This window comes from Pteronotus mesoamericanus, unplaced genomic scaffold (assembly GCF_021234165.1).
Source record: "Pteronotus mesoamericanus isolate MK-2021 breed Mesoamerican mustached bat unplaced genomic scaffold, CSHL_Meso_final contig_73, whole genome shotgun sequence".
Taxonomy (NCBI): domain Eukaryota; kingdom Metazoa; phylum Chordata; class Mammalia; order Chiroptera; family Mormoopidae; genus Pteronotus; species Pteronotus mesoamericanus.
Genome location: NW_026555245.1, coordinates 20,282,357 through 20,303,590, shown reverse-complemented (window position 1 = coordinate 20,303,590; position 21,234 = coordinate 20,282,357). Strand labels below are relative to the sequence as shown.

Here is a 21,234-nt window from a genome sequence, read left to right as displayed (position 1 = left end):
TATTTTTACCCACAGGCTTATTCCATGTGCACTGTTGTCTGAATTGTCATGAATTTTGGATTTAATTCCAGAATGTCAAAGGAATGTTTTCAGTTGAACAAACCAAATGAAGTAAAAAGCTTCATCCCCCTTTTACTTTATTCTCATTACCCATCTCAGCGGGGAGGATGAGTAAAGAATGCATCCTCTAGATCCTGAAAGAATTTCTAATATTCATTCTTTCTCCATAAGATACAGAGCTTAATCCTTTCTTTAGACATTTTCTTTTTTCTAAGTAAACAGGGCCTAATTGGAAAAAGCTGAGAGAGCTAAGCAGCAAAGAATAGAAAACATTTACTGAGCTTAGAAGTGCATATTGAATACTGTAGGAAATTTGCATATGGATTACTTGGTGAAAAAAATAGAAACATTCTCAGCCCATTAGTTACTGTGATGGACTCCCACTGACTAAAATCCAAGTACTTTTGCCTTGTTTTCTCCAACTGTTCTTTTCTGTAATCATTTCTCTTTAACTACAGGGCAGCTATTCTGTTGCTGCACTTTGTACTAGGGGGAAAAAAAACAACAAAATAAGGAGCATAGCTGTGCCTAGAATATGAGCAGGGCACCTCTGATTTAATCCTGAAACATTGTACCATTATTTCTGAGCTCAGGTGGAGGAGTGGCCTTTATCAGAAGGAGCTTTTAAGTCACCTTGTCAGCCCCACCATTGTGTTAAGAGACAACCCATTGTTACAACTCTTAGATTCCTCCTTGATGCCTCAGTTTCTCCAAATGCAAAATGGAGGGAATGTTTAGTAGCACTAATGCAGATGGGAGGGGAAGAATCAATGAATATTTATGAAAGTAAATTGAGTCTCTGGAATATAAGATGCCACGGAAATTTGTAGCATAATTAAGGTAGGAAGAACAGATTAGTGTTAAATGTATGTGTGAAGCACATTTTACATTTCATTCCAACAAAGACTGAATTTAATTTACTCAAAGTGAAGAGGAGAAAAAAAAGGGGGGAAATGGTATTGTGAATTAGGATTCTAAACTTGGATTTTGGTATGTTGATTGGTGTACTACAGATATAAAACCACACATTGACTTTTTCAGCAAATGCATGCATGTGTTTGCACGTGTTGGAGGCACAAGAGGCACACGATAAGCAAATCTTATTACCATTTATTGGCAACACTTCTCCAGGAGAGCCACGTCACACACTGGCAAAAGGATTGTTATCAAAAACATATTTAAAATTTCTTACCTTTAGTCCATAGAAAAATCATTAAACATGTATCAGTTCTTTGCATTGTAGTATGAGGCAAACTCAGTGTGCTAAGAGATACTCAGATATTGCCTACAGGAAACATCTACATTATTGTGTCATTTGTTTAAGGAAACAACCTAAACCCTGTCACTTTACAAAGGCATCATCAAATATTAATAGATGTGGAAGTTGGTGTAAAAGATCAAAATATCAATATCTATCAACCTGTTTCAGGCTTCCCACAGTAGCTTAGAAACTGCTGGAATGAAAGATTTGTGCAGCATTGATCACAAAAAAGGAATGGAATCCTAATGAAGAGGACTTTGCTTTAGAAACATCTGAATGCTGCATAAGCACTAATTTGTTCAAAGAATTAAAAAAAGACAAATACTCATATTCTCGAAAGATTTTATTATAAAAGGGATGTCTTATAGAAAAATCCACGATCTTTTTCTTTTTTTCCTGGCCTAATTCTCTTGATGTAAGTAAACCTTTCATTGGGATAATCGAAGAGAGGACGTGCAGAGTTTGCCAGAAAGAATATATGTAGTTAAGACCCCAAGTTCCAAAAAAAACAATACATGGTGATCCTTTATCCCCCACCAGACACCTGTGTGAGTATCTAAACCAGGAACCACCGAGTAATTACAATGCGATTTTTAAAATGCAAAATAAGTAAGATTTATTCAGGAGAAAGGCTGTGTTTGGGATGCGAATTTGACCCCTAGAGCCTTACATGATAAAATGTGGCCTGGGGACCATCAACATCTCTTGAGAGTTTTTATAGAAATGCAGATCCTTAGGCCTTACTCCAGACATGCTGAATCAGATTTGGCCTTATTATGAATTTCTTGGGAGATTTGCATGCACATTAAAGTCTGAGAAGCACTGTCCTAGGATACCACTTGGTGTATGATTGTTTCAGGTCACCATACAAATAATCCTTGATAACGTTTGGGTAATTGTTTTTGATCAGTGAATAAATGATGATTGAGAGTACCTTGATATTTGGATGATCTGACCTAATATTACCCATCAACACCACATTTTGTCATTTTTATTCATTGGGCATGTGGCAGGTTCCGGGCACTGTGCTAGGTTCTGGAAACAGAGGGATGGACAAGGCAGATGCAGAGCTTGGGAGGTGACCATTATGCCGATCATTGCTGAAAACTTAATTGAATGGCAAATACATAAAGAATTACGCCGGAAAGACACAGTGTGTGAAGAAAGTACGGATGAGAGAGCCGGGTCAGGTCGGGAAGGTCTGAGAGCGCCGTGGCGCCCCTGTGGTGCTGCTCGTTGGAGGCTTCTGGTCCGGGCGGGCCTCGGCTGGGCGTATCCCGGACAGGCAGAAGAGCGGAGCAGGTTACCATTTCCCAGTAGCGAGGTTACTGAGCAATGAGGGAACCCGATGCCATCCAGCTAACGTTTCCCCCTAAGTAAATATTTTTACTGGCCATGTGATTTTATTTTTTGAGGTGCCAAAAGCTTACATGGTTTGTTCAAATGAGAAAAATAATAAACACCACAAGTCCAGAGAGCGTGCAAACAAGAGCTCTCAATAGGGCAGTAGTTCCAGATCTGCCCTGTTGATTGTCATTCTTCAGATTTTCCTGGTCTGGGTGGCACTGTGGCGGGGCAGCTTCGGGTTTTCCCTGTCACGCTCGCGGAGGCTGTCCTGCCGTGATCAGCAGTGCCCCATCTCTCTCCCTGCGGCGGTCAGCCAGGCTTCAGCTGACCTCCAGTTAAGCGGAAGGGTCAAGGTTGTTTTTTTATGCTTCTGTCTCTCCTCTTTTTTCCGTTGAGGTTGCTTTTCCGTCTCAGTCGTTTTAAGTTTGAATTTGATTTGCATATCTGAACTGCTAATTATACCAATTATTTGCAGTACTTCTGTGTTCTAAAAAGAAATCTGAAACTGACCCCTTTCATTAAAATCAGTGTCAGTTTGCCCCGAAATTTGGAGCTATGGAGACAGGTCCTTTTTTCCCCCCTTATAAAGAGATTTTTTTAAAGGACAGATGCCAGCAACTGTGTTTTCCAGGTCCCAAACACTCATGTGTCTGGTCATATTTTTCTGCAGTCCAGCATACATTCTTTAACTAAATACTACCCTTGAAAGATCAAAAGGGGTACTCCCTGCTTTCATTTTGTTCTTGGCTGTAGCTCATGGATGTCTTTTTTTTTTTTTCACTTAATTTATGAAAAGCTTTCTTTCAGAAGAAAAAGAAGTGACTCTGCGGATCATAAAGTGATCATTAGCATTGACTAATACAGTCTGTTCTTAAGTCGCTTTACCACCACGTCTTTTTGGTATTATTTACTGAGCAACTAAAATAATTTAGCTTTGAATTTTTAGATTACCACCAAGCAAGACCTATTGTCACTTATTGCTGGGTATAATTTCACCATATGTATTTAGTGAAGCTATTTATTCATCTCCCTGGTGGATTACTTTGTCAGATGAGTTGAGATATTTCTGTGTGTGCAGTTGGAATCTAGAAAACATTTGCATTTCATATAGCACTTAGAAATTATAGAGGGCTTCACAAGTATTTTTTTTCTCCAGACCTGAGGGTCTGTTCTTTAAGTTCTACTCATCTTTCATTGTTCTCCATTGTTTGTTAGAGCAAGCACTGTTTGTATGAGTATACAGTTATTCTCAGTGGTTTTTAAGCCCCAGAAACATAGTTTTAAAAAGAGAAAGAAAGGGAGAGAAGGAAAATAAAACATTTTAAAATAAAAAAAACATGCATTTGAATATATAATAACTCATTTTTCAATTATTTAACAAAGCTGCATTGGGACCTTACAGTGCACACTAGTACGTCATGAAACAAACCAGCCTGATTCTTGTCCTAAAGGAGCTCACATTCCTTGAGGATGTTATAAGAACATGTACGTGGGAGACTACATATAAGCTTTGGGGACAGAGAATGCATTCCTGAAAAAGGGATATTTCAACAAAGCTCTAAAAGGAAAGTAGGATTTAACCAGGCAAATAGGAGGAAAACATTTTCCCAGACAAAGGAAATAGCATGTGCAAATGAGGCAAGCAGAGGTGTAGGCCTGAGATGAGAAAGGTACTGTGCCTTTGAGGAACTGAAAGACCAGCATGGCTTACGCTGGGAGGTGGGGGGGGGGGCGGTTGCGAGAGGGAGCAGGGGTGAGCTGAGGATGAGGTTGAAGAGTAGGCAGGAGCCAGATTGAGCAAGATTTTATAAACTATGACTAGGCTTTGGTCTTTATTCAAAACCAATGGGAAATCTTTGAAGAATTTGACATGGGGGAGTGACATGGTCAGATTTCTAGTTTTCAAAAGAGAACTCTGGCAGCAGTGTGGAGACCAGATGCTGGGGGCAAGTGTAGATGGGGGAGACCAGCCAGGAGATCATTGAGGTAGACTAGGTAAGGGATGGTGGCTCAGAGGAAGGGAGCTGAAATGTTGATGGAGAGAAGTAAGCATTTTGAGAGACACTTTAGGAGATGTGGACATTAGAAATGGATGTATGGGAGAGGGGGATAGATGTCAAGGATTACTTCCAGACTCTGGTGGATAGAGAGCAGGGAGTGAAGACTCTGTTTTGGGGGAAAGGTCATTGTTCAGTGTTGGACTATTTACTTTGGAGGGCCTGTGAACCATCAGTATAGAGATACTGTATAAGCAGTAGGGTCTGGAGCTTAGAACAGAGGTGTAGGCTAAGTTTAAGAAATGATAGTCATTTGCCTTCTGACATGATGTGGGTTGGATTCCTATATCCAAAAAAGGAATATAGTAAAATTAACTGTTTGTATTTCTTGGGAGAATTTTGCTTCAAATGGAATTAGAAGTGCTACAACAAATATTTAGGCAAATATCCAATCAATTATCCATTTTAAAAAAGGACATTTATTGAGCACCTAATATATACTTAGCACTGTTAGATTATGGGAAACTCTAAAACACCTTTCTTTCCTCTGTAAGTAAAATTACTTTGAAGAAAGGCTTAGCCAAGTATGCATCTAAGAAGCACCAAGTTTTGTCACCATTGGTAAATTGATAGTGAATTCAGGAACCCCTTTATTTAATGAAATGAGTATTTCATTAGCTGACTATGCAGCCTGAGGCCCTTCTAGAATACTCAGGTTGATTGTTTCATGCCAGGCCTCGCTTTGCATTTGGTTCTAAGCATCCCAAGAATCTGAGTGGCTTACAGATGCATATGGTATTTTTTTTATTTAAGAATTACAGTTAGTAAAAAGAAAGATTATGCCAAGAACATAAGGCTCACAATAGTCATTATTAATGACTTCACTCTATGCTCAGACTTCGGTGAAAATGTTTATATAATTTAGGATCGTTGACCCTATTGGCTACAGTGAATTTAAACTAATATTTTTAACTTTGTAAAGAAACAAAAGAAAAAGTGCATTGGATTCCTTCCAAGACACGTTTCTTTCTTTATCTGCTTGAACTCTTGAGAAACAGTATTCCCTTGGAGTTGCATGAAGGAAATACTTGGTTAAATAATTGAGCCAGAAGGCTATGATTCTAGCTGCAGCTCTGCCACTACCAGCTGTGTGACTTTGGCAAGTTGCTTCACCTCGCTAGGCCTCAATTCCCTTCACGTGTTTAAGTGGAAATGATAATAATACCAGGTAATTTGAATGCATAAAAGATGATAATAGTGGCTAATTTTTATTGAGAATTTACTGTGTGCTGAGTACTTTCATGTCAGGATTGTTAGCTCTGTAAGATGGCTGAAGAGACAAAATGAAAGAAGAAACATACCTTAGAATAAAACACATTTTATTCATTTTTAAAATTTCTTTGGAGAATAAGAAATAATAGTAGTTTAAATTCAGTGAAAAAGCCAAATACTCTAAATAGTAGATCAATATTCTCCTCAAATTAAGACATCTGACATGATCCACATCCACTCCACACTTGACACTTGTAGGTAGAATTTTATGTAGACCTATCATGCTTGTGTGGGGAGTTAAGTTGCAGAGAAAGAGGTAGAAGTTGCATTAAGTAGAATAGTCAAGGGGATTGAGATTACAATTATTAGCCAAGGTATTTTCTTAATAATTATAGGGGTCAAACTCAGTGCATGCAAAAAGTGATTGAATATCCTGTTAGTCTCAAAACCTGAAAGGCAATTGGAAAGGGTCAGTGGATTTAATAACAATTTCTTGCCCTTGGGGAGAAGAGGCAAGATGTGAGAGCAACTTTCACAGCCAGGAAGAAGAAGCACTCAGAGTTAGGATGGGGAGTTTAAAATCAGAACAGGGAAGAGCAGTGGAAGAAATGGAAGGTTTTCCGAGCACCTGCTATGAGCCTGTCAGGCATGTGATGGGAAAGCCTTGTGGAAAAGCTCAGCTGTGAAAGAAAGAAAACTGGAAGTGATGCCCTTTGGAAGCAACTGAGCGAGTGGTTTTGATGAACCGGTGCGGGTTGTCACAAAATACTGTCAGCCCTGGGACTGTGGAGGGTTGACACCCTGAGCTCACCCCTTTGTTATGGCCACCAGGGCTAATGCAAGGTTTGAGTTCCACTATTTTCATACCTGCTTCTTTTACAAGCAGTCAGTCACAGATGACTTTTAGCACGTACAGAATTTATATTTAAGCAATGCATAATGAAAATCGATGGCTTTTTGTTGAGAAAAGCACAGTGTCAGGAAAATATCCCTGCCACTCTCTTTCCTCCTGTCACAGTGGTGGAAATTTTACATTTGAAAGTGAAAGGGCTTAAGATATAATTTTTTAATCCCATCTTTCCTGCCCACTTGCATCTCTTCCAGAGCTTGTCAAGGCCAAATCTGGAATAGTAAGAGCCATTAAAAATTTGGCATCTTGCACTCTGTTTTTTGGAATAAACTCAGTGTGGGCCAATTTATGGTAAATTATTCTCTTCGTGTGTGAATTTCCTTTTCTCTCTTGGCAAATTTGTGTTTGCCTCTACACCCCTGCATACAGATCTTAAACACATACATTTATTACAGAATCTGTGTGGGATATGTGTGCAAGTGTTAAAGCACGTGCCCATGGCTGTACCCATAAGTGCATATGCACATATTTGCACCTATGTGCCCATATGATAGCAAATTGACTTAAACAGTTTGTCTTAGAGGTTTATGTTGCTGTACGTATGTTAGCATACATTCTGTTGCAACCCACAAACAGTTTTTCAGTCAGGAGATGACAGAATTCAGCAATCATTTTGGGAAACACCATAGTAAATAAATATATTGCTTAGTTCTGTTAAACCAAACATGCTGATTCTTAATAAAACTGAAGGCAAGAGGTAGCATTTCTCGTCTTTGCAGTCAAACACAATTACAGGGAAGCCAGTACACTTCCAACAGGAAAGACGGAGCCAAGGCCTTGCTTCAGCTCCCCTGTACTCTCAATGCAGAAAGGTCCGGAGCTAGGCATGATTATAACTTTGGATTATATACGATTGTAGTGTTCGCCTCCCATTCAGAGAAGTTGAATATAGAATGGGCAAAGGCATGGCATCATGGGAAATTTCTTGACTGCTCTTTGGGGATTTTTGACTCAGGCCAATTAAGGGCAAGATCCCAAAGATTTTTTTTTTTTTCTTTGCATGAGACGCTCTGATGAGAAGCTCTTTCCTGGCATATTTGAGAGCATATTAGCTCAGCTTTTAAAGGGCAATTTAAAAGTTTCTTTTTCTTTATGTATGAAGAAGGCACACATTTATGTGCCTTGAATTATTTCTAATAACATGTTCCCAATGGGTCTGTGTATGTTTGGAAAAGGGTGTGGTATGAAAACAGTTCACTTACTTCACTAGTATTGCTACAAATTTCTCAGAACATCAATAAAGAAGTTAATACATCTCATCCATACATACAAAAAATACAACCATATAGTGTTATTAGTATTGTTTCCTCACATAATTAGAGTTAAAATAATTAAATATACATTTTACAGTAGTTCTATAGAACATTAAAATCCTGCAAAGCCTATAAATGCATTTTATGGCTTTTGCGATGTTGACCATTTGATGTCAACATGAACGATAACTGGCCCTACCTAATTAAAAAACCTTAATGAGCTTATAACACAAGGAAGTCTAGGAAATCAATATGCTTTTTCACAAAGAGTTCATTCTATCTATTTTGTTTAGCATTTATTTAGCAAATAACCTGTGGTCGCTTGAATATATGCCAAACACTGCACACAGTGCTTGCAATATAAAGATTAGTAAGACCCCGTCCCTTGTCCTCATAAAACTCACAGCCTAATCGTGGAGACAAACAGTCCCATTAGTGTAACTCCATGCTTTAGCAAGTCAGTGGGCAAGGTGTAGTGGGTGAGGGAGGAGCGATCCATTGTGCCTGGCTGAAAGCTGAAAGGGAGGCATCACTGAGGAGATGACACCAAGCTAGGGAAAATGTCAGCAGGATGTCACCAGGCACGGAGAGTGGCACATGCAGAGGCACAGGGGCAAAGGGGAGCATGCTGCTTAATTAAGGAGCTGCCGCTGGACTGGCCTAGAACCAGGGTGGGAGAGCGGGGTGGACAGGGAGGCAGGACAGGCCCCACCACAAATTTGCCACACCCTTCTTTGACCTGTAGCCTCTCTGTCTCTGCTTCTCCGCGTCTCCTTTCCTTTTGCTTGCTTAGTTCCTTCTTACTTCTTCTCTCCCTACCAGTCTTCTGATATTTGAGAGACCTTTCAGAGAAGCCAAGTTTTAGAGAGCGTTTGACATTTTTCTTAATGCCAAAATAATGCCTAAAATTCAAAGGATGGTTCCTCCATTTTTACCTCAGTTTCCTCATCTTTAGTATATAAAAAAATAGTTCAGGGGATTTGGAGCAGTCTGGGTCAGATTCCAAATTTATTCCTTGTATATATCTATCTCCTGGAATGCTCTCTGAATGCAGGAAATGTAGATTTTAGTCTGATGTTTCTTTGTGTATCCACAGAGCCTAATAGAGTGCCGAATACGCAAGAAAACATTAATACCTGACATAGAGCAAGAAAAAATTAATACCTGCCATAGAGACTTATACTTAAAGAGTTTGAAAAAATGTTTTCATTAATACAGAGTAGCAAAAAATCTGAAAGTAACTTTTATATATATATATGTCTATATATACGTCCTAGAAGTGTTGTGCTTGTGCAGATCTCTGTATATGGAAATTTATCTGGCTATGTGGTGGTCAGAAACACAGGTATAGAAAGTTAAATAATTTGATTGCTTTTAGATATATTTATACAGGGTCAATTATGTAGCATTAAATATATTTGCTTTACTGGCATATGATCAAAGTGCATTTATAGAGGTCTGAAATATACATACTGTAGTGGATATGTATTTGGAGTTGCAGGAAATCAATGCCAGTAAATAGCAACAACAAAATATTAGGCAGCCAACTTATTTTGTTTAAACAAACACAGACAATGACTTTTTAAAATTATTTATCCACTCACAGAATTAATTATTTGCCTAAAATTGTAGTTTTCTGGCATTGTATAGACACAACATAAATAATATATGGGACTTTATATTTGTTGAGTAACAAGAGGGCTGTATGATCTGTCTTAAATACCAGTGTTACACTGCAAAGTATTCTTTTTCCAGTTATGAATATAATGCCCATGATGAGGTTCCATTTGTCCTCCTTTCAATTGTTATAAACCAGACACTTCATAATTTCCATAAAAATTTAATATGGTTCAAATGTTGGCACAGAAATAACATTTCTCTCTGCATTGTCATGGCTTCTCAAAACCATATTTTCCATTTTCTTTTTTTAAGTGCACCCTCACTTATTTATTTTGTCACCTCATTTAGAGTACCCTTTTAAGGAACAACTGCTACCCATGACCCAAAATGTTAAAAAGCAACAACTTGCCTTAAATCAATAAGTAACACAAACATACTGCCCATATAGGTAACCTTTGTTTTATACTGATTCCTTAATCAAGAACAAGAAGCACAGCAAGCCAGGACGTTGTATTTATGAGCCACTTAATAGATTCATTCCGTACACCAAAATAACAAGGAAAAAACATAGTAACTGGGGTCTCTTTATTATGGGTTAGGAAAACATTACAGAAAGAGTTTTATATTAATTCTACAAAACTTTTAATAGTTCCAGAAAATCTGGATAAATGAGTGCTGTAGACCACTTCAGAAGGCCAGAGGAGTGGCATGCGCTGCAGTGGTTGACTCATCGAGGCCCAAGTGTCATAATCTCCTCCCTCTCCAGCTACCCCGGCCAAACCGGAGGCAGGAAACTTTGAAGGCGGCGTCGGAAATGCAACTGCGAATCTACTCAGATACTTGGAACCTTTGGCTCATCAGTTTGGGGTGCACTGATTCCCCTGACATTAAGACAGCTCTCAAATTAATCAGGGGAGGAGGGTAATCCTGCCATGACTTTACATAATTTTCCAGTGAGGCCACTATTCCTCCAGGTAGAACCTTTGAAATATTATAAAGTCTGATACTATCTTTTAGCAACCAAAAGGAAACATAGAAACTCTTTTTTATGGTTATGTTGTTTTCTTATAGACGTGGGGGAGGGGGAGGAATTAAACTGAAAACATGGGTCAAGTCACAAAGCAAGAAGACCAGCGTCTCCATCCTCATTGCAAAACTGGTATTGTGAATGAGACAGGGAGAGGAAGGAATTTCTTATTACTCAGTGTAATGAATGCATGAACCAGATACTTTTTAAAAGCTTCAAAACATTTGAAATATTTTCTTTCTCTCCCTTTATGTAACACTTTCTACAAACTGATGTGGTTAATATTAAGATTTGCCGGAGCATCCAGTACTAATAAAGATGCACTGGGAACAGAAGCCACAGGGGGACACAAGGCAAACCATACGTCCAAATGCGAATGAGACTGAAGAAGAAACGAAATAGATGGCCCCGTGTGCTTCTGCAGTCTTTCTGTTTTGATTCTTGTCTCTCTTTTTTTTTTCCTGATTTCTTCTGCTTCCCTGCCCCCAGACAACACTTTGTTTTACCTTCCCAGTCTAAATTTTAAAATTAGATTTTACTCTTCCACACTTTTAAGGACAAAGCTGCCACAGTTTAGTTCAACAAAAGCAAGCCCTTTCTTTATTCTTCTTGCTTTAGTTCTTTTATTTACTTTATCTCTTTCTTTAAAAAAAATAGTATCAGACTGTACATTTTCAAGCTGAAAATAGTTTAATGATTCCTAGAACCTTACTTCTCAAAGTGTAATCATCAAAAAACAGTCAACATTTAGAGAAACATCACCTAGAAGGTTGTTAGAAATGCCAAATCTCAGGCCTCACTCCATACCTACTGAATCAGAATCTGCATTTTTACAAGATGCCCAAGCTACTTCTGAGTACATAGAGCTGGGAGGCACTGCCCCAGAGGGACACTTTTAAACCTCAGCTGAGTGCATGAGTCAGACTTCTTACCTCTTCTCAGGCGTGTGAGGTGGCCCTTGACCCTGGCTGTTCCTTTGGCCCTCTCTGTCACAGAAGCCATCTTTTATTTACACCTTTGCAGGTATGTCCATGATTCAAGTGGACTTGAAATCTTGGGCTTATTGTGGAAGTCAGCTTGGCTATATCCATGGCATTAGAAATATTCGGTGACCTTTCCACCAATGTCTTTCATCGCTGTTGTCTTTGGGCTGTAAATGGAAGATGTAAACTAGCCTATAATTCATCACTCATTGCCTGGCACTGCCGAGAATATCATAGCATCCGCCATCACTAATGGGATTAATTGGTCTTGACTGATGAAATTGTAAAAGCGTATACTTCCAAGGATCATAAACACTAAGCCTTAATTGAAATCAAATGTATATTTTTAAAAAGCATGTCCAGCATCATAGACTCCTTTCTGTTCAGGTTTTGTTGACTTTAGTGATGCTATAGAAACCTGAGCAGGAAAGGTTTGCTGTTATTACCACTTTGAATATGAATTTGTGCTTCTCAGCACTCTAAGTAGCTGATTAGGGGAGGGAGTAATATTCTACTTGATTATTGGTTACACATATAGAATAAATCCTATTTTAATGGTGTCTAATGAGCCTTTCATTTTCAGAACCTTACACAAAAGCTTCTAATAGAAAGGGAAAGTAATATTTCAAAGGTCATGTTAATGCCACTTAATGTCAACAATCTGTAATCAAGCCAATATATATAGATGGTGATTACAGTTCAGTTGTGATCCTTTAAATATGAAATAATCTCCTAAATTAGCGAAGTGATGCAAGCTAGGGTTCTCTGGGTTTGAGGCAACTTATACTTTTTAATTAAAGTTGGTTACTTGAAAACAGCCACAGAGTTAAAAGAGAGATTTCTCAGAGTGAGGCTTCATGCAATGCAGTATTTCAAAATCCATGAGATTTAAAGTTCTTTCACTTACAGTTTCATGTTTTGTTCTCCTATGTGTCTGTAAAGCCACTGAAATGTGCAGATGGAAAATGATGCCTGCCCTCCAGGGCTTTTTCTCAACAGGGGAATGTAATGGGCACTAGAAATGTGGGACGTTGGGGTGGTCAGGAGGCCACTGAGGGAGCTTATAGTCACATCTGCCTGGCACCAGATTAAATAGTGGGGAGTTTAAAGAAATTCTAGTATGAGAATGGCATTCTGAGATCTTGTCCCATTTGCTGTGCTAGTGGAGATAACCGTGCCTTCCCCTGGACCAAAGACGTTCCTGTGTCTAGTCTAGAGCTGCTGCTAGTTCATATGACTCTTGTCCCAGTTAGAAATGGGTCAATTCCGAGAGACACTTCGCTTCTGTTGGGATATTTTCTTAAGAAAATTGACAGTGACTACAATAAATGGCATTCCTGAACTCACTGGCACACTACTGTAGCATCAGAATCTTCTGGAGGGCTTGTTAACGCTCCAACGCAGGGTCCCTGGCCCCAGGGTTTTTGTTCTGTAAGTTTGAGGTAGGCCAGAGAATTTGTATTTCTGACAAGTCCCCAGGGCATGTTGCCAGTCCAGGTACCACATCTTTGAGAATCACTGCTCAAGGTTCATCAGTTTATGACCTGCCCAGACACACACACTGCTTTGCTTCATCTTCCCATAGGTGAAGTTTGAGTTTTATTCATCTTGTTCCGCCCAGGGCCTAACACCTAGTGCCGTACTCACAGGGCGCACTCCGTATTTGTTGGGGAGGCGGGGAGAATGCTAGTTAGATGAAATTACTAATGTTTATCAGACCCCCTTTCACACCGTCACGCCCCTCCCACATTACCACCCTGCGTTTGTCTCTCGTTTGTGTTTGGTTTCTCCTCCTTCTGCTGTCTTGCTGGATTCTGAGTTTGTTGTTTTTCTGTTGTCTTCTCATAAAGGGCTTGTGTTTGAACTACAGCAACATCAGGCCTGTTAATCTAGTTGTGTGTCACTGGAGCCTCGGTGCCTGGTGCCATAGCCAGCCCGGGTAGGAGAGGGCCAAAGACTAGGAGGCTGGTCAATTTTTGTGTAGGGCTTGATTGGTGGCAGTGATATGAGCAGTCAGGTGACAATTGGAACCTTAAATCTTAGGACAGACCTTGAACTTTAGGAACCTCAATGAAAAAACATTTGTCAGAACCAATGAAATACTCCTCCAGTAGTCCTTGCTTCCCTAAGTTTAGATGTTCATTAAAGATTTGGAAAACATGAAAAAATAGTATTAAGGCAAAGAGGTAGCCATTGGCCCAAATAGCTAAAGCTTTCAGTTTTGGTATTTTGTAACCATCTTTTGTAGTTCTACTTAAATGTTAGTTTGTTTTTTAATTCATTTGCATTTAATTGAATTTATAACTCGAGGGGTAAAATTGCCTGAGGGAGAAGAAATTCTTGGGTTGAATTAGAGGGTTATTCCCTTAATGAATGATAATGATTCATTACAAAGTTGTTTGCTTTCAAGTTTCATTCAGGCACCATTAGATGGATGAACAGCACCTCATTCCTCTTGCAGAATTGTTAGTGTGGCAGGTTCACTCAGATGTGCTGCCCCATGTATACCTGACAGGCTGGGTGTTAGGTCTCCCCACTGAGCCATTTGTTAATTCTTCAGTGCCTGATTTTACTGGTCTTGAGTTCATGGTTTTTTCAAGTGAATTTCTTAAATAAGAGTGAGCATGTGGTGTATATTGAGCCACAAAGTACATTATATTGCTTTTCTTTTGCCTTTATTCGTACAACCCCTTCGCTCTTAATCTTTTGCCTTGAAAATACTATTATGCCCAGTACAAGTAATACAAATTATGTTGTCTTCTGGCCTTTCTTGTTACAGAGGAAACATCTGAAATCAGCTGGATCTTCATGATTTATAGATAATCTTTTTTGTTGTCATTTTCAGTGTGGGTGCTCATATTTTCCTCCATCTTTGCTATTTAAAAATTGTCAGGTTATTCTGAGATGTAGTTCATTTTCACTGGCTAGTTTAGAATGTAGCGAGCCCCCTTGGATTTTTGATTATTGCTTCTGCCAACAGTAATAATAGCAATTAGTTGACTTTTTTTTGTTTTTGGAGAGGGGTCTAGGGTGGGAGATAGAGAAGGGGAGAAACAGCAATGTATGGTTTCCACTCAGGTTCCCACTACTGGAGTCCTGGCCTACAACCCAGGCATGTGGCCTTAGTGGGAACCAAACCAGCGACCCTCTGGTTTGTAGGCCGGCACTGAATCCACTGAGCCATGGCAGCTGGGGCTGCAATTAGTTGACTTTTAATTCAACATTTAATTGGTCATTTACTTGGACATTTAACTAGAGAGATGCTAGTCTATGTCCAGTTTGTGTCTGATCCAGTGGACAGTTTGAATTAGTTCTAGGACATGTCTGAGATCCTTCTAATCACTGTACGGGGTCTTGTTTGTCCAATGTTCACAGAAACCTCATTAATCTATTCTCAAGTGGTTCCCCACTCCCATGTTGGTGCCAAAACAATGCAGCCTTCTCTCTTACCAAGACCTGGGGACTGTAGGAGGGAGTGGGTGCTGGGGCCTACCCAGGTCTCCGGTATTCACCCCTGGAACTGGCCACAGAATGGTGTCCACCCTACGAAACAGCCTTGCTATGAAGTAGGCTACAAGCTTGATGTGTTTAAAACCACAGGCTCATTTTAGACCTAAGTGTGTTCTACCAAGTGATTCCAAGTAAAATAATCTGTGCTCCAGGAGTTTGCTCTAAGTCATCATTCAGAGAAAACCTTAAAAACAGATATTTGATCAGCAGAGGCCTCTTAGCTATGAATTGGGGCTTAACTTTGAGCCCCCTTATTCTTAAATTTGGGACCCATTTGGAAATCTGTGGAAATAAGCTACTTAATTCCTCTTTCTCTTTAGAAACATAGCAGTATATCTTTCACTCTGATGAAAAAGTAGTTGCCTTCGTCAGCAATCATCTTCTGTTCAGGCTAAATTTGTTTTTATGTGAAATAGAAATCAGGAAAACACCAAAATTATTTTAAGCAAAATATCAAAATTGAAATAAACCAACATATGTCTGTGAAACATGTATAACTCTCAATCAAAAATATGTGCAACTTTCATAAATTTCTTAAAATACTTCAGCATGCAAAATCTGGACAACTTAAATAGATGGAGTTATGGCATGTTTGGTTATTCTTTCTCATTAGCTCATCCTTTACTTAACCATAAAAATTCAAATAACCAAAACCTGGCCAGCTCTGGATTATCCCTCATGAACAATGTACTCCATCATCTACTGTAATAAGCAAGAGAACCAAGGAGTTTAATGAAACATCTTGAAGGTTAAGTTACACCTGCTAATTTTGAATGGAAACCCATCTTGTGTTTATCATCTTAACTTAGATTTTGTCCTATCCACACTCCTCCTCACACACACGTTCCTCTCTAAGAAGTGAGGTTTCTTAATTGTTTTAAACATACTATGCTTTGTCCTGGTTAGTTTTTTTTTCCCTATTCGTACGCTTCTTTTTCAGTAAGAACTCAAATGGTATTAAAACTGTCAAGGTGACAAATATTCTGGGGCTTAGCACCAATGAGAGAGTTAAAGGGTAAATGCCCATCTCACCTTTATGCTTCATTTATAGTCTTTCTCTAACGCATTTTCTTCGTTAGATTATCACTTCAAGGATTGGACTCACTTTGACTGGCTGATATTTTGCCTACAGAACGCATTATGTAAAAATTACCACCAATAAATATTGTTGATAAACCAATGAAGTATTTCTTGAAATTGTCAGTCTTTAATTTTCAGTTCTTCTCTTCTTGAACTAGGTAACCAAATGTCTTTTAAAAAATATAAACAAATAACACTATCACTTTATTTGGAAAATGATTTATCATTAAATGAATTGTCTTTCAGTACCTTCTTTTGAAAGAATGTTTAAAAACTTTATCTCATTAGGCTTGGCATCACCCTTAAAAAGTTCAACTTTCTGTGAGTTGGAAATAAAGTTAAGCGAGTTTATGATCGTCATAATTCAGTGATACATACCTTTTTCTTCTTGAACTCTTGGATCTTCAATTCACTTTTCTTCTTATGCATCACTCTGATTTTTCTTGTTAGTTTATTAGTTGTAAAAAGTTTCTTCCTTCCTGGTTCCTTCAATTTAGACCAATTTGGATATGGAAAAGTGTGTTAATTTTTTAATAAATCTTTAAGACACGCATTACTGTATTTTTATTAACTGAGCCAGATGGCTCACAGTGAATTTTCTCTGACACAAGTAATCACAGGAATCAGTTTAGGACCCAAATCTGGTACAGAAAGTGGCATGTGTAGTCAATGGAAAAAAGCAATTCGCATAAACATATCGATATATTTAGAAGTAATATTTGTTACTATTTGGATTTTATTTTATTTTTTGTTTTAGACTAAATACAAACTAAGAACATTTTTTTTCTATCCCTCAAACGCAGGCATTCAAGGTCCTTCTCAATAACCCAATGTTGTTTTGTTTTGTTTTTTGCAGTTTGAAGGTTGCAAGAAGGCATTTTCAAGGCTTGAAAATCTCAAGATTCACTTGCGGAGTCACACTGGCGAGAAGCCATATTTGTGCCAGCACCCGGGCTGTCAGAAGGCGTTCAGCAACTCCAGTGACCGCGCCAAACACCAGAGGACGCATCTGGACACTGTAAGAGAGGCAGGAGCTTTCCAACTTTCAGCTTGAAGCCCCGGTGTGAGGAAGTGCCCTTTTGATAGTGGGATGGTGAAGGTGTTTGCTTTATGGTTGCAGGTTATAGGGACAAATGCCAAAGGCAGCAGCGGAACCTGGTAAAGGGCCAGAGGGGCCCTGTTTGACTCTTTCCTCATTTTTCTGTAGCCGTGAGTATCCTGAGTATGATAGCTGTCTGGGACAAAGGGGTTCTTTGGTGACATCTACATACAAAGCCGAGGCAGTTTATGGGTCGTCCTAGAGTGGATTTTAGGCCAGAGAATGACCAGTACAGATTGGGCGTTAAAATTAATATTCAAATATCAAGATATACAGAGATACACAATATACAGGGAGGGGCAAATGTAGGTTTACAGTTGTGAGTAGGCAAAACAGAATTTGTATTATTATTTATTATTATATTATTTTCCAAATGAACAGCTATAAACCTACTTTTGTTTTGTTTTATTACTCTGCTTCTTTTCCTCTGGACATAAAAATATGGAGGCTAGCATGATTTTTGAAAGTAGATCTGGACTTTTGCTTTGGAAACCAACTTGTATTGTCACCCTTAAGTAATATAAAAAGAATCAGCAACTCCTTCCCCAGGGTTCAGTTTCATCAGCCTTTCTATGTGTTAACAGCCACATAGCCATTGACATAAATCCTATTGAGAACAATTGATTTTCATTATCACAAACTTTAACTCTCTTAGAGCTGTAACGTTTTGTTCATTTGCAAATGCCTTTTCTATGACTCTCTCTTTTATTTTCTCAATTATGTTGATTGTTCTCCTTTGCATTTCTCAGGTTTTGATGCCACTTTCCTTATATGAAGCCAGGTAGACTATGTATACTGGTAATTTCACTTCACTTAACAAAACCATCAGGATAAATGTATTACACACATCACATCACAGATCTCCTATTCCACATTCTTGTAAATAATGTATTCATGACAGTACTTTCTCAGTGTTAACATTCTGATGTCTATTATTAAACTACATCAGAATTTGAATTTTGAAAAGATACTGTTATTTCTACACACCTTCTCATGCATATTTAATATTCTTCTGAAGTTATAGTTGACATATTTATTAAATTTTATATTAATCTCTATTAGTCATATTGATAGCAGTCATTTTAACTATATGTCATGTAACCTTTCTAAACAGAATTATATCCTGAGATACATAAATGTGATGGTTTGCCTTGTAAATATCTGAAATATAATTAGAGTAATATGGCTGTTAGTGGACCCTTCCTGCTCCAGCTGAATTGAATTCAGTGATTTTAGGACCAACAGAATAGAATATTAAATGAATAAATTTGGTGAATAGCAGTATCTTTTAAAGGTAGAACTAGGAAAAAAGAATAAATTATGTTAAAATGCCCTATTTTGTATGTCTAAAATGGTCTTGGTAGAATCCAATAAATTTTTCAATTTATCATTGAACTTCATCATGGAAGAATGAACATTCATGAGACAAGATTGTCTTGAGAAATTGCTTCTACTCTAGCTAGTTATCTGGGTTTGAAAGAACTATTGTGAGGCTAAGTGTTATGGTTCTACAATACCCTTCTTTGCTTGGAGCTAATTTTAGCTAATCAACTAAGAGCATTTTCTAAAATCATTTTGGAATTTAAAATATATCCCTTTTTAAAACTTTTGTGGAAAGCTACCTAAGATAATGATTTTATGATTCAGTTCAATGCAGTAGCTGTTAAAACTCAGCTATTTTTATTTATAAAGTTCACTTCTCTAGTACATCTTTTAAAATCATCATTTTTAAGATCCACACTACCTACTGTTTAAATTTTTGTTGTGTGTAACAAATTGGTAAGCTATTTTAGAAACATATAGAAATCAAGCATTTGTTTTAAAGAGCAAACTGTAGTTGCTTAAAGAATTTGTTATTTAAATGTAGGTGTTCATTCTCTTTCAATAAGTACTCTTTATGCTAATGTCATCAGAATTTTGGATAAAATATCTTTCTTCAACTAAATGGATTCTTTACTTACAGGAAAATGGTTTTCCCATAAAGATTACTGAGCTCATAATTCTAACCCTGAATAGTTTTATTAATACATCTTAATATCCAAACAGGGGAAATAATTTTACAGTACAAAAATAAAAAAGAGTATAGACTCGGCCTTAAGCTCCACACGTCATATCCCTCAGGAGCATGGGGGGAATTGAAGGAGCCAAAACTTCTGTTCTCACACGCTCAGCCAAGGGCTTATTCACATAACCCAGGCTTAGCACCAGGACTCCTCTACAGCTAATAACATTAATGTCTCTCTGGCTGACTCGTTGTGTGTCTGTTGTTTGAAACCTACTGTCTCCTACTCACTTTCTACTAACTTTCCCTTTTAATTCTCTCCCTCTCTTTCTGAATCAGGTGTCTTCTGAAACATTCCCAGTCTTTTCTGGACTTTTCTACAGCTTCTTTATACCTGAACTCTTAAAGAATATGTGTTTCCTAGTTTCTGACAGTACAAAGATTGTTTTCAGGGGAACATAACTGTAAGTATGACTGGAAATGCTTACTAATTATTTCCACGTTAAAAAATGCCACACGAGCTCTGGCTGGCGTGGCTCAGTGGATTGAGCACCAGCCTGCAAAACAAAGGGTCACTGGTTCAATTCCCAGTGAATGGCACATGCCTGGGTTGCAGGCCAGGTCCCCAGCTGAGGACGTGCAAGATGCAACCACACGTTGATGTTTCTCTCCCTGTCTTCCTCCCTTCTCCTCTCTAAAAATAATTAAATAAATCTTTAAAAAAATAAAGTAAAATTTTTTTAAAAAAGCTACACGAGGTTCCTGGTAAGAGCACACTCTATAGTAATCTTGTAATCTCTTTAAAATCATCCAAGATAGGCCCTCTCTTTGTTTCTTGAAGGTTTACCCCCCTTTTTCCCTTGATGCAAACTTACTGGGCTTTCTAATTAAAATGTTTGAGTATTACCCAATATTTCACATCAGTTAGTTTGTAACAGCTCATGCTCTGAAGTCAATGGTCTTTGAGTAAACCTTCCCCAGTTACATTTATGATTTAACCACAGATGTTTCTTTTTTTCTTTCTTTCTTATTTAGAAACCTTATGCTTGTCAAATTCCAGGATGCACCAAGCGCTACACAGACCCAAGCTCCCTAAGAAAGCATGTGAAGGCACATTCTTCCAAAGATCAACAAGCAAGGAAAAAGGTAATTTTAAAAAAGAAGTTACCCGGCCAGAAACAGCATTTGAATTCTTTCAGTACCAGGCACTACTGCAGGGCATTGGGAATTCTTATACTTCTCAAGGTGTAATATGTTTTAGACTCTTTGATGGGAGAAGTCTTCCATTAAATACAGGCATACTTGTTTTATTGCACTTTATTGCTCTTCCCAGATGATTTTTTTATAGGACCCTCCACCAGCAAAATGATTGACGCCCTGAAGGCTCAAATGATGGTTAGTATTATTTAGCAATAAAGTATTTTTAATTGAGGTATGTACATTGTTTTTTCAGACATAATGCTACTGCACACTTAATAAACTATAGTATAGTATAAACATAAATTTTATATGCATTAAGAAACCAAAAAATTCCTGTGACTCACTTTATGCAATATTCGCTTTAGTGCAGTGCTCTGGGACCAAACCTGAAATGTCTCTGAGGTATGCCTGTCATAGCAAGGCTATGGTTTGCGTAGCTGATATAGCTAGATATGAATTTCTGAGGAAGGCTTGTACAACAGGAATCAGAGAAAATTAAGTGTAAGTCAGCTAAACTGGAAAATAACAAAAGGCTTTTATGGAAGTTAAGTCCAAATAACCAGAAAATTCAATTGGGAAAACAGCACAACAGAAATCCTTTCTGGAGATAAGT

The 21,234-nt window shown here is 38.2% G+C and overlaps 1 protein-coding gene across 1 annotated transcript in view; it reads left to right on the top strand.

The window, feature by feature from the left end:
* Window positions 1–21,234, top strand: part of GLIS3 (GLIS family zinc finger 3) — a 440,244-nt gene that overhangs the window by 324,674 nt on the left and 94,336 nt on the right. Inside the window, exons 4-5 of the mRNA XM_054583075.1 lie at window positions 17,177–17,338; window positions 20,457–20,567. Coding sequence (XP_054439050.1) covers window positions 17,177–17,338; window positions 20,457–20,567 — 273 coding nt within the window. The remainder of the gene's footprint in view (window positions 1–17,176; window positions 17,339–20,456; window positions 20,568–21,234) is intronic.